Consider the following 15,640-nt stretch of genomic DNA (forward strand, 5'->3'; position numbering starts at 1 on the left):
GGGGGGGGGGGAGGGTATAGCCCCAATTGTAGTTTGGTTCCACTTCCACCCAATTCACTAGTATTTAGAACCCATAGAAGGGCCAGCCTGGTCTCGTAGATCTCCATTAGTATTTAGTCTCCTTGTTTTCATTCTATTTTTTTGCTTCTTAGTAAGGGCAAATTTCATCATCTCCTTAGTCCTGATCTTATCTTTCATTTTGTTTTGGGTAAAAACAGGGAAGCTTTGAGGCAATGAACAGGTCGTGTGGTTGCTGTGGTAGCTGCATAGAGGACGAGATGCAAAGGGAACACTTGGAGACGACTTGTGACTTTGTGACGCATGTCCTTTGCCATACATGTGCCCTTTGCCAAGAAGGACGTGAGCTCCGCAGGAAGGTTCTTCACCCAGGTTTCAATGCTCAGTCTACCGTGGTCGTGATGCCACCTAGAGAGCAAACCATGGCTCGTAAATGAAGCTTGCTTTGAGTCGAGTGGTCTAAGTAGCACTTGTATTGGATACGTTGGTGAAACAAGTGTCTTGTGTGGAACATGAACCATGATATTGTCTTTTGCTTACGTTTTTTGAATAAAACCTTATCTGGATGTAATCTGTCGTGTGTCTTTTCTTTTTTTTCTCGAAAACGAACATATATATCTTTATTGTTACGAACTTGTTTGCATGTGGTCTGGAATGTTCAATTGTTTCACAATTCGCAGAGCCTAGAAAAAAACGAAAACTGGATTGGTTTAACGTAAGAGTTTGTAAGCAAAACCTTTGGATCAACAAAGCTAACAACGTATGGACAAGTAAAGTGATCATGAGAGACTCTACGACAACTGCTACCAAATTTGTGAAGGGGAAACCAAACGCAAAGCTGAGATTCAAATCTTTGTGAAGTCTACCGAAAGCAAAACAAGGGTCGTTTCTACACTCCCATATAAAAGTCTCATTGACATTTTCAATACAAGAAAAAAGTAAACTGGTAACTGACACAGTCGAAGAAGTAAAGGGGAAGAAGTTAGAAATCTATTCACCGGGCACAGGGACTCCCTGCTTGAGCTTCTCACGCTTGAGCTTCTTTTTGGAGACGGGCTTCTTCTTCTTTGGGGGTAGATTCTTCTGGGCATACATGTACATCACGTAATTGGCTAACAGGAATGTCACAAGCAGACCTCCAACAACAAGCAACACTACCAATCCCGGGTTCAATCCTTTGGCTTCAACAGCCGCCTGTAAAATCACAACAATGTATACAAAAAATCTTCATACCAATGTGAGATTTATGGTAGCATGCAAGAGAGCATGACGAAACCAACACTATTAGTGATTCCAAGGGCAATTGATACACATTAGCAGCAGCATCATGTACAAATTGTGAAATCTATCACAGCGAATTGGGGCACAGTGAAATCTTAACACTTCGACACTAATCCATAAGGAGAACACAATTGAAATCCTCTGTTAAAATTTCAGATCATGTTTCAAAAATAAACAATGCAATGCGAAAGGATCAACAAGATCAAGACAATACGACAAGCTAACAGCGAAAATTCAGATAATCTTCTCTATCAATATAAAATTAGATCTAAACCATAAAATAAACCAAATTATGGATCATAAACAGACACACACAGCTCGATTTCATCGAAATTACAAAAAAAAAAAAAAAAAAAAANAAATGGAGACGTACCTTTCCGGCGGAACCTTGACTGCTCATACCTACGATCCGAATCTACGAGACCCCGATGTGGCAAAAAGAAACGAGTCGGAGATTCTATAAAAAACTGAGATCTGTGTTTCCGACAAGAAGAGATTCAGACATAAGACAAGAAAAAAAAGAAAAAAAGCATGTACACAGAAATAGACAAATAAAATAAAATAAAATATAGTATTAATTCATTTGCATCCAAGTAAGTAAATGTAGAGAGGCCCAATAAATAATTACATAACAATCAGGCCACAAATTGACTTTCAAAATTTCTTATAGTTGGCTTAGCTAATGTATGTATATCCTCCTCACTTAAAACATATTTTTCTAAAAACCTTAAAACCTAATTTAAAATATGTTGAATGTATTATAGCAACCTAGTCATCAACTCCCTTCTGCCTTTGCTTCGTATAGGAAATTGTGTTTTATATGATCCCAAATGCTTGTCATTAAGTCTAGAAAAGTTTAAAGACTGAAGAGAAGAAGGGGAAGTTCCATTGTTCGCTCATCGCTCACGTACCAACGTTCATCATAAGTTCATAACAGTTATCTTGATTTATATGATTTAAGATTCAACAATATTATTTATTATATATACGCTTCTTTGTATCGTATTAATTGCGTTAGATCCTTTGTAATAATTTGATTAAACTAGTGATTAGTTTGACTCCATGCAATTTACTTCGCATGTGATTCGACTTCTATAGTTCTATAATTTGGTTTTGAATAGAAAATATAGATGACTTCTATATTTTGGTACTATCTTATATGTTAAAATTGTTAATATATATATTTGCCATTTTCTTATACAAATAATTAGGTCTATTAATTAGACACCAAATGAGACTGACCAAACTATTCGTCGATAGTTAAAAAGAAACATATTATTAAAAAACTCTTACAATGATGGGAATGATCGTAAAAAGAGTCAACGGAGACACATGGAGAAGTACCCAACTCGTTTGGCATCTCACAACTAAACAAACACAAGGATCATGATTTGGCTTGGAGCCAGCAAGTTGATGACCTTAGCTAATTATATTCCCCGAAATTGGTCTCTATATATCTTGTTCTTGTTGATAGGCATAAACTTCAAATAGCTCGACATTGTAGACAACAAAAAAAGTTTAAAATTTTATATCTATGTATTAAGATAGGTTTGTAGTATAGGTTTAGATGATTTCAAATAGTATTATTGTCTGGTTTTAGAGAATTTAAAATCTAACCGTTCTGCTTAATTTACATATGGGTTGGTACCACTATTTATATAACTTAGAACTAAAATTCGAATAAGTCCGAATCGGTGGTTGCAAAATCACTCACGGAATACACCAACAAATGACAAAATATAAAAATACCATCGGAACCTTAGGACGATACAAACATATCTCAATCCACAACGGTTTTGGTGTTTCTTCTTCTTATTGAATCCAAAACATTTAAATACATACATTCACATGATTATTGTCTTTCACATGCATTATAACCAATTCTAGTTCACATAACGACAATCCTTCCTGATCTCCCCTTGGTCTCCGGTAAGCGGGTTGGTCTCGGACAAGAGCCTGACGCCACGTGAGAACTGCTCGTGGAAGTAACCGTTGTCCGCAGCCATCTTGGCCACAAACGGTGCGGTCCTCGGATCGGTGGCTAGCTCATCATCAATTACAAGAAGCCCCTTATGGGCCATGATGTTCTTGTAATACATGTTGTCCACAACCATAGGGGTCTCCCGATCGTTGCGGGAGTACAAGACGGCGTTCGGATCAGGTGTTGGAGTTGGGCAACGTTTTTTCAAGTAAAGAGCGTAACTTGGGTCGAGCGTCGGGTCAATCGTTGGGTATAGTCGGTGCACTAGATTAACGCAATGGACCCTACCCACTGAGTGAGCACCTACGATAATATAAAAATTGACTGATCAATATATCAATTTTATTTAAGAATTCATATCTCTAAAAAAAACTTCTACGATGTATCTTTTCACTTCCGTCTCTATCGTTAGACAACACCGAATCAATACCAAATTTATATAACAAAACAAAATTTCTTTACGATGATCGGAAACATACAAAATTTAACTATTAAAGTCACTTTCCAGATTAAAATTTATTGTATACTTTCCTAAATTTATAATTAATAAAAAAGATTAATTGTGTGATTAATCTCAAACAACCAAAAGATTAATAATCAATTTTATTTTTTTAGATCGAACTAAACTCTTCTCTTTTCAAAATTTTCGTTTGAACTGAACCGTGGAAATGCCATCCTAGTTAAGTGTTACTGGCCGTGGCCGGTTCAAATATAGTGATATATGTCGTTAAAAGGATACCTAAGAGAGCGACGGTGGCTTCAACATCGATACCAATGGAGTCAAAGGTGGAGAGAACAGAGGAGAGAGAGTCATTGTGGTTAGGGATAAGAGTCTCAACATCTCCCAAGTAGCTTCCTCTGCTGTCTCTCCTTCCTGTCTTAATCATCTCTATCTTTGGCCCTTTCAACTATTAATATCACCAGACAATAATTAACAAAAAATTATATGCCAGCTTTATTATTAGAATTAAATGTAAAATGCATGTAAAAAATTGCCTAAAACGCACCATGACAATACCGTCTCTAGCAGAGAGANATAATATAAAAATTGACTGATCAATATATCAATTTTATTTAAGAATTCATATCTCTAAAAAAAACTTCTACGATGTATCTTTTCACTTCCGTCTCTATCGTTAGACAACACCGAATCAATACCAAATTTATATAACAAAACAAAATTTCTTTACGATGATCGGAAACATACAAAATTTAACTATTAAAGTCACTTTCCAGATTAAAATTTATTGTATACTTTCCTAAATTTATAATTAATAAAAAAGATTAATTGTGTGATTAATCTCAAACAACCAAAAGATTAATAATCAATTTTATTTTTTTAGATCGAACTAAACTCTTCTCTTTTCAAAATTTTCGTTTGAACTGAACCGTGGAAATGCCATCCTAGTTAAGTGTTACTGGCCGTGGCCGGTTCAAATATAGTGATATATGTCGTTAAAAGGATACCTAAGAGAGCGACGGTGGCTTCAACATCGATACCAATGGAGTCAAAGGTGGAGAGAACAGAGGAGAGAGAGTCATTGTGGTTAGGGATAAGAGTCTCAACATCTCCCAAGTAGCTTCCTCTGCTGTCTCTCCTTCCTGTCTTAATCATCTCTATCTTTGGCCCTTTCAACTATTAATATCACCAGACAATAATTAACAAAAAATTATATGCCAGCTTTATTATTAGAATTAAATGTAAAATGCATGTAAAAAATTGCCTAAAACGCACCATGACAATACCGTCTCTAGCAGAGAGAGCGACGATATCAGCGCAAGAGACTGTGGAAGGACACTCTTTCTCAAGTGCGTCTTTGATAATCTTAACGTACTTAAAGTTTCTCATACCGAAACTCCTCGTTGATTTCTGCTCAGATTCCACACCTCTCGCTGTCTCCAGCAGCAGCGACGCATCACACGACTACAAAATAAAATAAATAACACACGAACATTAATATATGTATTCGTAGTACTTATGGTGAATATGTAAAACTAAAAGAGTTGATTAATTAACCTTGACGACACAGTCATGGAAGAGGTTACGGAGCCAAGATACGGCAGTGTTGCCGTGTTTGTAGTAAAGCGTCTCCACTTGTTGTCTTATTATCTCTTCCGCTTTTGGACAACTCTCTCTGTAATAGTTCATCTCCAACTCCCCATTTCCTACATTTTTGTTTCTTATTATGTTAGATGTGCGTTTACTAGCGATCACTAAAAATCAAAAATAAATGTTGATCAATTTTTAACGGTGGAAAATGAAACTAGTGAAGCATGGAGACACATGGCATAACGTGATTAGATGAGGGAAGAATGTATTTACCGATATGGAAGAAGGAGAATAACTGTAATAACAGACAAAAGAAGCCGAGGAGGCGGAAGGGATCTGCACTGGCCATTGCTCTCTTTCTCTTCTCTATTACTCTTTTTTCTACTAGTTAATTATTGGTGTGTGTCTCTATGTGTTCCAATGTAGGGTTATATAGAGTTTGAGAACCTCTCTTAATCTTGTATTATATAATTAAGTATTTTTTAGTCAGAGTGGTTGCAGTCGCTATTATTTTTTTTTTCTCAATAATCAGGGGGTTTCTTCATTATTCTAAACGCATATTAATACTCAAATATATAACCACTAGCTATAGTTATCTGAAGTCTGAACTCAATAGTTGTTGGACATGTGAATTCAGTGAGACTCGATTTCAAAAATTTATTCGATAATAAATAGTACAAAAGTAGTTGTAGTACTAGTTTATTAGTTTGGCTATTCACTTTCTTTTGTTCTATTTTTTCTCCATAAACTACATTAGTTAGCCATCATCTTTAAACAATTCCATGTTCCACGAGAAGTAAACGAAGAGATCTAATATGAACATTTGAAAGAGTTCTTAAAATCAAAATTATTACAGAATATAATTGTTTGCAAATGATTATGAATACTATACACGTCAACGTCCAACTTTCTTAATAACTAACCACTATACTAATCTATAGCTTTATACTATATTTGTCCTATTATTTTCATTATGGTTATAATTAAGTTTAATTAAATTTACTAAACATAAAAAATCTCATAAGCCTTTGATGCTGCTACGGTGCTACCTGCTGAACTGGTAAAGTGTGCACGACCACAATTCTAAACTTATTCTACCAGACTTACAGGCTTCTTACTTTCCGTTTAAGATATCGTTACAAATTTAGAATCATTAGCCTCACTTTAGAAACTTTATGTCTTCAGTTGGAGTTGTTAAAGTTAATTTTCTCAAATATCAAACGAAAGAATTGGACTACTCATTAAAATATCTTTGTGCATGGACCAATTTGTAATACATCATGCCAAAAATATTGAGTAAAAACCTTAAATTCTTAAAAACTCGATGGTACGTTGTCCACGCAATTTTTAGTTGTCCATACAAACTAGATGCGTGGATGGTGTATTTTTAATTGTTTATAAATTTTTATTGATTTGTGACTATAATAAAATCATATATATATACATGATCAAATTTGATTTGATTGTTTGATATGCATTTATTTAATATCTTACATATATTTTTAAAAATAAATAAGTAAACTAACAAGACAATAAGCAAATTATATGTGAAATATAAACAAAACATAAGTAAAATACTTTTACATATGTGTTTTTATAACAAATAAAATAGACTCTCAAATGTCATACCATCTCTTTTTAATTGTAACGTTAGCATTTTGTTAGTTTATTAAACATATATTTTCGTACAAAGTTTTAACACAAATTCTCAAGTTTCATGTGCTATGCCTTATTTAAATCATTTGAACCTCTTTAAATATAAAAATATGAAATATCTACAAACTAATTTTAATACAAATTCTTAAGTTTCATGTGTTATGCCTTATTTGAATCATTTGAACCTCTTATTTTAATATGTATTTGTTTAATTAATTACATATTAATGTATTTAAATTTGAGGAAAAACACATGTATTAGTCTATTACTAAATGGTTTTAATTAATTTAGGACAAATGTCAAACTCTCATGCGACTTTATTATATAAGATTATGTATAACATTAATAAATATTTTTTCAAATAAAATTCAAGTGTCTCAGTACAACTTTCTTAATAGTATATCTAGCAACAATTGAAATGTTTTGTTGGAAATTTGGATCCGATCTTACAAAGAAACATTTGTGTAGTGTATATTTTTTTGAAAAAAACAATATTGTTCTAATCTCGAGTCTGGTTGGATATGGTCTCAAACTCGGTGTCGCTTAAGAAATAATGGTTAATCGTTATTCAATGGTTAAATATGAATGTTACGAGAAGTCTGAACAAATTTGAAAAATCCTATAACTAAATAGTTGTTCAACGATCCTCTAGTCGACTAATGACATGTATTAGCATTAATAGATCACTTCAGTTCTACTTTTTTTAGAGTAGAACTGAAGTCTTTGTCACTCGACACCATAAGGATGTTGTGTGGAAGGATACAGTCATGGTCAGAGTGAGATACGATGTTGTGAAGGATACACCTCTTCATGTGACATTTAATTGCATGAAGGAGCATTGTTTTCACCAGAAGTACATCAGCTGCATCTGTTTTCCTCTCATAAGGATCATCTGTCTGCCATGTTAATTTTTGTCCCAAAGATGATCGAAAAAGATAGATCTGTGTTATCATCAAACCACAGATTCTCAAAGTCTCATAGCATAATAAACCCAAGTAGTTCGATGTCAGATCTGGAAAGTCTCTGCAAATCAAAATGCAATGTTATATCAGGTTTTTCTGCGTGTTTAGCGGACTAATGCAAACGTTTGATGCAAAAATTTAACATGACTGTCAATATTAACACATTCTCATTTAAATATGATTAGTATAAACTATAAACCAAAGCATTATCGTTGGCTTAGCAAATTCGTTGGTGTAATGTACATAATTAAAAGCCATTTTTGACCTTTTAGGCACTTGCGTAATCGCACGCGCATTCGCATAACCACTTAAATAAAAATCAATTCCACTTTCTTAGTTATGGCGGCTGTAAAAATACCGATCTCTCGTCTTTAGTTTTGCTGACATAATGCTTTGTTGCCACTTTAACTACCGTCCAATCCATTCACTTGCTGACATAATGCTTTGTTGCCAATTCACTTATCCTCAATAGTCTTTGTGTAATGATTTCCTCGGATCTTTTTTTTTTTCTTCTACATCGAAAAGGTTTCTCTAGAGGCTTATACATGTATGAGTATAATTTTGATCATCTTTCACCAATAGAATTTGGATCTGGACCATCACTTTCTGGCTCTCATCAAAGTCAAAAATATGGACCCATCTTGCTTCTCCCCGCGAAATGCTTGTAGCGTGTCGGAATAATTTTGAGTTTCCTATCGTTTCGATCCGAAGAAAAATCAATATACAATATTTATATTATATCTTGTTTGGTAATGTGTTAATATGTTAGTGTATTATTGCTTCATAGGTCTTGAATGGTGACGATACAAAAGGCGTTTTTCTAGGTTTTATGAGAAAAAAATAGACCATGTAACCAATCACACCAAAAACAAAAAATTTGCGTTATTACAAAAAAACAGTAAAAGTACTATTTGCGGTTTTCTAAACACAATATTACTCTATGGACCGCAGTTGTTTGTTAAACAACCAATTATCCAGCGTTTTTGCAAAAAACGACTTGAGTAAAAAGCAAACTTTTTATTTACTTAATTTGTGATTACTAAAAAAACAATAATCAACATAAGTTTTAACAAATGACTGTATGCTGAAAAGGGTTTTTAAGTTAAATTGTTAAAGATTTTCATAAATAATTTGTTACTTATATGTGTTTTTTTTGAAAAAAAAATAACTTACCTCATTATTTTTTTCACAAATTGTACAATAATCAATTTTAATACAAAAAATAACAGAATTGTAAAAACAAAAATCTATAGTCAAATTTATGATGAAAATATCATTAAACTTTAGTATATATTAATATCTTAATAGATTTAACAATCTCAAAATTAAATTATAGTTTTTAATTATAATTTCCGTAAAAAAAGAATTTATTTTTAAAATATGTATTTCTTCACTATTTTATTAAAAAAAATTCACTTACTTACTTCAAAATAAATTTTGATTTTAAAATTTTTTAATAATATAATTGTACTAATTATTAATAAAACAATATGAAATCCGCACCGCATATTAGTTTTTTACCAATCAAACATTATTTTGTACTGCTTATTTTGCATTAACCGCACTTGTTCCGCAAATACATTTGTTTCGCACGTACCGCAGTTCAACTGTACCGCACTATCAAATCGTTTATCCCGCATAACCAAATCCGCGGTTACTATCTGAACCCATAATATTAGACATAAATTTATTTCTTTTTAAGTTAGTTTATATATTTCGAGATATATGAATGTGACTTATTAGATGAGTTGACCCTTGTGAATATCCCCTAAAAGAGTCTTATCCGTTACATTAAAATTTTATTATCACCCCTTATTGTATTTAATTGGGAGTGTGTCTGGCGTATGTATTTTAAATTTGTGTGGCTATATTTGTGTTTATAAAACGATAATTATGTAGTACTGATGGAAATTCAAGATCATAATCATCCTCCTCTTGAATTAGTTCTCCACTTGCTTTCACGTTTTCGTCATATATGGAGTAAACAACCATTGGTTTCCTCTTCATCTTATTCCAATTTTCAAAACCAATCATTCTTTTTAGTGAAAATATATATTTGAATAAATAGAATAGAATATTTCAATTCTTAATTGTTTATATATGAATAGGTTGATCAGGAGTCCAATGAGATTTAAAATGAAATAAATACTATCACAAATATATTATCTAGGTAACTCTAGTGGATATTCAATTATTCATCGTCACAAGTATGCATGCGTATTTTATCATAGACAGCATCTTTTGTTTATCTCCTAGTTAAAGTACAGTTCAAACAGTACTCCAAAGCTAACTATAGCTATGCCAGGTGAGCACAAGGAGGCATTCGATCAGTACTTGGAGATTGGTGGAGTAATGGCGTCAACGTATATAACAATAGCATGCAGTGTTCTCGGGTTAGGACAAATTGCTAGGAAATAATTTACGAGTTACTAAACTTTGAGGTCACACAGACGACGCACTCTAAACTTTTCAAGCAAAATTAAGGTTAATCATGTTTGAACATGCAGGTTAGACACAAACAAAGAGTATATATATAGAGTGAGTGCTACGAACTACTACAGGAAGTCATTAATACGAATTAGCAACGAGGAAACATTGCTTTATGTATGGTCCATCATGTTCTAGTGTGTACTGTTGTCTCAGCTGCAACTATTTGCATCTGTAGGAAATCCTTGAGAGCCACTAGCAATAACATATATTGGCCCTGTTCTTTTATAAGTCGCTCATTGAGCGACTGCGACCGACCAAAACGACATTGACGACGGCAATTAAAAACCAAAACGACAACGGAGAAAGCAAGATGACGATGCAGATGTTTCTTTTAAAGTAAGAAAAAGTGTCGCTGGAGAGAGAGATGAGTCGTCGGAATTTATAGCGACCGCTGCGACAGGTTATTTCAACACTACGGCAACTTTCGGCGACTCTTTTCACAACGGCAGCGACAGTTATGATTCCGTTTATGTCTATTATTTCTGTCGCTGTCGCTAATCCAGCGACTTAAAAACAAACAGGGCATTGTATAACCCTTAAGAGAAATAATCATGGAGTTTCTTCTATTTACAACTAATAAGACAACGTAATGTTGTATTCTATATATATAACATTCACACAGAAAAGATAAACCTAAAAGCATTTGAGTATTTAAAAATCTAGAAAGATAATTTATGACGATGGGTTCTTCAAGCATCAGGTAAAGCAGGGGATTTGCAAATAGGGCAAGAGTTCTTCATCGACAGCCATTTCTTGATGCAGCTCCCATGGTAGTCATGACCACACCCCTTCACTTCCCCCAACTCTTCTTTCTCCTTGTACTCCTCCTAGTTATATTACCATTAACACCTCACCATTAGCCTTTTTACTTGCATAATAAATTGTTTTCGCCAAGCAAAATCTTACCAGGCAGATAGCACATTTTTTTTCCTCCTCAGTTTGATACAATGGATAATACGTTGTCGCTAACAAGCAACTGGAGATAGCGCTGTCCGAGAGACCAGTGTTGACACTCCCGATCCTTTCTCCAAGAGCAAGAAGATCCTGGATGGTGTCAATCACTCAGAAATATATATCAGTGAGCCTATGTGAGGCTTCAAAACACAAGTATTTGGCTATTAACCTCATAGGTCATGTCATCGATGTCTAGCCTCATGTCTCTGTGGTAATCAGGCGAGTTTCTGGATCCATCGTAGTGTGGTTGGCGATCTACGACCATGAATACCTGTTTTTACGCACACCCCAAATATTTATTATCTTTATGTTTAATGTGATTAGGACAGACTTTAACTCAAAATAATGCAGCTGCAAGGGAATGCCATACCTCAGATGAAAATCGATCATGGAGAGAAACTTCATCGAAAGGAGGCTGAAACCTCTCATAGGAACTCCTGCGTCTCCCTGGGCGATCACCGCTACGCCATGAAATGTGTGGTGGTGGCCTTAGATGCCTAGAAGGATAAGTCTCATTGACCAAATGAGACCTGTCTCCAGATGAAGATGCTACATGTCCCAGTCGCGAACCATGCGAAGAAGATCTATAGGTGGGTGTTGACCTATGAGAGAAGCGGCTGCTGCTTGTAGATTGTGTTGATGTTCCAGGAAAACCGTGGGAAACTGTAGGGTTTCTGTTTCCGGGAAGTCCATGGTGATAGCTGGAAGTATCAACAGAAGTGCTGTTGGCAACACTTCTCGCAGGAAGAAAATTATTTGTCTCCGGACTAAAGCCATTAATATCTACAAGGTGAGAATTCATGTGGTTATAGAGACAAAAAAAACAAATTCAGAGCTAGAGACAAAATGAAAATTGCATACCTCTAGGAGCTGAGGGCGGTCTACCACAGTTCCAGTCCTTATCTACGTGAGATGTATGGCCAGGAAATTGACCTGAGCCAGAATGCTCAACACTGTGGTGGTGTGCATAATGGGAATCAAGTCTCGGGGTTCTTGACAAATTATTTCTATCAAAGCTGGACTCTAAATCAAGTGTAGGACGACTCCGGACATTCCTTGAAGAACCCTCTCCCCTGATCAACGAATTATTACTTTGGTAAGTTGGGTTCATGAGCCATGGCATGTAATGAGGATCATGATCATGCTTTATTGATTTTCCCAGGTGAAATTCCGCGGGGAATGGTGTGTCTGAAGAAGGTCTGTCACTGTGGTATCGGCTTGAACTGCCCATTTCATAGATGGAAGAACCACACGGGCTTTTTCGCTTTTGTGCTCCTCTCACATTTTCCGTAGACTGATCAACATAACTAGTATTTGACCATGTCTGGTTGTTGCAATTCGAAGAAGCTGAAAACGTCACATAATTCTCATGTGGAGCAGAGAAAGTTCCAACTGTCGAGCTCACGAAACGGTCATGAGATGGGCCTGAAGCCCCCGGATTGTAGTGTGGTCTCTCCACACTATGACCTGAGGCAGTATAGGCATTTGGTCGTGGGGAAGAGTTCCAATGAGAAGAACCTGGCATTCCTTCATTCGATATGTTTTCTGCTGGATAAACATGCGATCTGTTCTCACTTGTCCCAGATCTTGCTGAGAAAATGTGGGGTGGATAATATTAATCAGAAAGTCCAGAGACATTACTAAGGAAAAGGAGGGCATCAGAGATGATTATAAAACCCAGCCTCCTAATTCTCACTAGCTGAGGGTCTCCACTTATCAAGATTCAATTTTCGCCTAGTGAAACACAATTTACCCATAGGTGAAAGCATATGGAACATCCTAACCTAAAAATAAACATGCATAGCTTTTACAAAGGTTGAATATCAATCTCTAAAAAATAGAGAACGAGGTTGAAAGATTAATTTCAACAGTTTAAAGATCTATAGAAATGGAGGACTAGTTACCTAAACTCGTATATGGATACTCTGGGTGTATATGATTCCATTCTTGATCATGTTCATCGTCAAAATATTGGGATGAGCCAGGAAAATGTCTGTGCCCCATGATTACACAAAACTTCAACCTTAATGTCCAATTAAACCTGCACAGAAAGTTCTCTCAACATTCAAAATTCATCCAGATATACATTTCAAAATATTTCTGTAATTACCAAGCAAATTCAGGTTCCTTTCATAAATAGTATTTCTTAAAGTGAACCCAAGAAGCACTAAATGGTGACTGAAAACGTATCACCTATTTGTATTCAGTCTGATAGTCATATTTCCCAAGTACTATATAAGAAATCAGTCATAGCTCTAGTACTAATTACCATATTCTACCTCAGATCTCATGGAATTATAAGCAAACAAGTTTCTGTGGCCTTATGCTCTGTGCTGCAGGGAAGTTCATGATGCTTATAGATAAAACTAAAAATAAACCTTTACTAGTACAGCTCTATTAGTTCATAAAAATAACTTACATTTGTCAGTAAAAAAAAAGACACACAGTACTTGTTCTTAGTTAAACCAAAAGAGAAAAAGAGACAAAGAGCAAACAAGATTGGGAACACAACAGTACTCTCTCGCCTCTGCAAACCAGAGCCATCAAAAGTTAAGAGTAACACAAGGAGTTCATAAAATTACACACTTTCAGAAAGTCAATAAGTTTTACAGAAGCAGTCAATTGAGAATCAAGTATGACATACAGAAGAGGAGGGAAGAAAATACTGTATCCGAATAGAAGAGCATCAAAGCAAGTCGATGCAAAATAGGTAACTATTAATATCATCATTTCAGCTTCTATCAATGCAGTGCTTCTTCTTTCATATTCACCAACAATGATTTCCAACCTCAAACAAAAGGCACTCAACTACTCAAGTAATGTTCTTTGTTACAAACAATAGATTTGACAGATCTGGAGTGTGTATACTATGTATAAAGGCCATGTACATGTCTTTCACTAAACTTACAACCATGGTTTAATGACCAAGAAAACTACATGGACGATCGAATAGCAGGGCATAAGCTTACAGTATTTTATAAACTAAAACCCTCAAAAATGCACCTGCAGGCAAATAATTCTAGCAGGATATATAGGTTTGGAAATCCTAACCAAAATACACTACACTACCCAAGTGAAAAAGCTTGTTGTGCTTGATTGAGAAACTGATTCACCATCTTCACACACCTTTCAAATAGACCAACCGGAAGTGATGAGGCCTGTGACTTCACTAATACAATAAGAACACCAAATTTTTAGTTCCTTTTCTTCCACAAATTGAATACACTACAGCTTCCTTGGGTGAACGGTTTAGTCTACAAAAGTGCTAGCTTACTACTTCATTTACTATTTCAGCGCTCTTATTATCCTAAACCCACAAATGCACCTTGACAGACACCTGAATTCGTGACTCATGAGCACAAGGATTGTAAAACAAAGTGAGTTGTTGAAATCAGCATTATGTTTCACATCATCGTGCACCCAAATAAAATGTATGTGGCAGCGTGTCATTCCAGACACCATTATAGGATGAATGCAGTCTTGTAGAGAGAAGAGTAAACTGGTGGATATACTTCACAAAGCCTTTACAACCATAAAAATTGGTCATCAAACATTAGGAGTAGAACTAACCACGCTAATAACTTTTGGATCACTTATCTGAGTTCAGGATCTCTCTGCTTTGCCAATCAACCAAAACGGTCCACAACAAAATCTGCAAATCAGAATACAAGATATGGCCAGCCAGTCGCCACTGATCCTATGTGTTACAAAGGCTAGCATGAGAGACTAGCATCTGTCTGATAAGTGTTGACAATACCAGTTTTGAAGAGAATGATGCTATAATTTCAAAAGTTTTCTAAAAGTTCTGGAAGAAGGAAGATGAGTTCTGACCTGAAATCTATGGTTGTACTAGCTCTCAACTCTCCCAAAACATTCGTTCGTGGTGGAGAAACCTGCAGGATACAAACCAGCTAAGCCTAGGTTATGCTAATATATCCCAATCTAGCTAGCTAAGCCCGTCGCTGCAGCAGATCCTGGACAACTTTTACCAACAGCTAACCAAAAACATCGTAGAAACTAATCCACCAATTTTGGTCTCTTCTCTGTTCTCACTTCTCAGCATCGGAACAAAGCAAAACAAACAAATTCAAAGTCCGGTATCCTCAAAACCGACTCCGATTTACGGGACATGATCGCGCGATCAAACCCGAAGATTGCGTGAAAAGTCACCGATGTAGCAACAAAACCGGGAATAAACCGACAAAAAGCAAAACAATCATCACACACATACACACACGCAATCCCCCC

General features: G+C 35.3%; 4 protein-coding genes across 17 annotated transcripts in view; 1 reads left to right on the top strand and 3 right to left on the bottom strand.

Moving 5' to 3' along the window:
• LOC104782133 (cell number regulator 8) overlaps positions 1-661 on the top strand; it is a 2,584-nt gene extending 1,923 nt beyond the window's left edge. Inside the window, exon 3 of the mRNA XM_010506974.2 lies at positions 219-661. Coding sequence (XP_010505276.1) covers positions 219-455 — 237 coding nt within the window. The 3' untranslated portion in view covers positions 456-661. The remainder of the gene's footprint in view (positions 1-218) is intronic.
• Positions 834-1,851, bottom strand: LOC104782134 (DNA-binding protein S1FA2-like). The gene is made up of 2 exons (XM_010506975.2): positions 1,673-1,851; positions 834-1,212 (listed from the first exon to the last, which is right to left on the bottom strand). The coding sequence occupies exons 1-2, from the start codon at positions 1,697-1,699 to the stop codon at positions 1,009-1,011; spliced, it is 231 nt and encodes a 76-aa protein (XP_010505277.1). The 5' UTR covers positions 1,700-1,851; the 3' UTR covers positions 834-1,008.
• On the bottom strand, positions 2,995-5,736 carry LOC109124402 (peroxidase 21-like). The gene is made up of 5 exons (XM_010506976.1): positions 5,604-5,736; positions 5,298-5,446; positions 5,016-5,204; positions 4,748-4,916; positions 2,995-3,583 (listed from the first exon to the last, which is right to left on the bottom strand). The coding sequence occupies exons 1-5, from the start codon at positions 5,677-5,679 to the stop codon at positions 3,183-3,185; spliced, it is 984 nt and encodes a 327-aa protein (XP_010505278.1). The 5' UTR covers positions 5,680-5,736; the 3' UTR covers positions 2,995-3,182.
• LOC104782136 (E3 ubiquitin-protein ligase RNF6-like) overlaps positions 10,900-15,640 on the bottom strand; it is a 7,155-nt gene continuing 2,414 nt past the window's right edge. For 2 of the 14 annotated variants that reach the window (XM_010506984.2, XM_010506980.2), the window contains exons 2-9: positions 15,224-15,285; positions 14,963-15,044; positions 13,297-13,433; positions 12,254-12,982; positions 11,763-12,175; positions 11,562-11,663; positions 11,345-11,482; positions 10,900-11,265 (exon numbers count right to left, since the gene is read on the bottom strand). In XM_010506984.2, coding sequence (XP_010505286.1) covers positions 11,128-11,265; positions 11,345-11,482; positions 11,562-11,663; positions 11,763-12,175; positions 12,254-12,982; positions 13,297-13,396 — 1,620 coding nt within the window. In that variant the 5' untranslated portion in view covers positions 13,397-13,433; positions 14,963-15,044; positions 15,224-15,285 and the 3' untranslated portion in view covers positions 10,900-11,127. The other 12 variants (XM_019244933.1, XM_019244932.1, XM_019244931.1 and 9 more) reach the window with 8 other exon arrangements.

Source organism: Camelina sativa, chromosome 4 (assembly GCF_000633955.1).
Source record: "Camelina sativa cultivar DH55 chromosome 4, Cs, whole genome shotgun sequence".
Classification (NCBI taxonomy): Eukaryota; Viridiplantae; Streptophyta; class Magnoliopsida; order Brassicales; family Brassicaceae; genus Camelina; species Camelina sativa.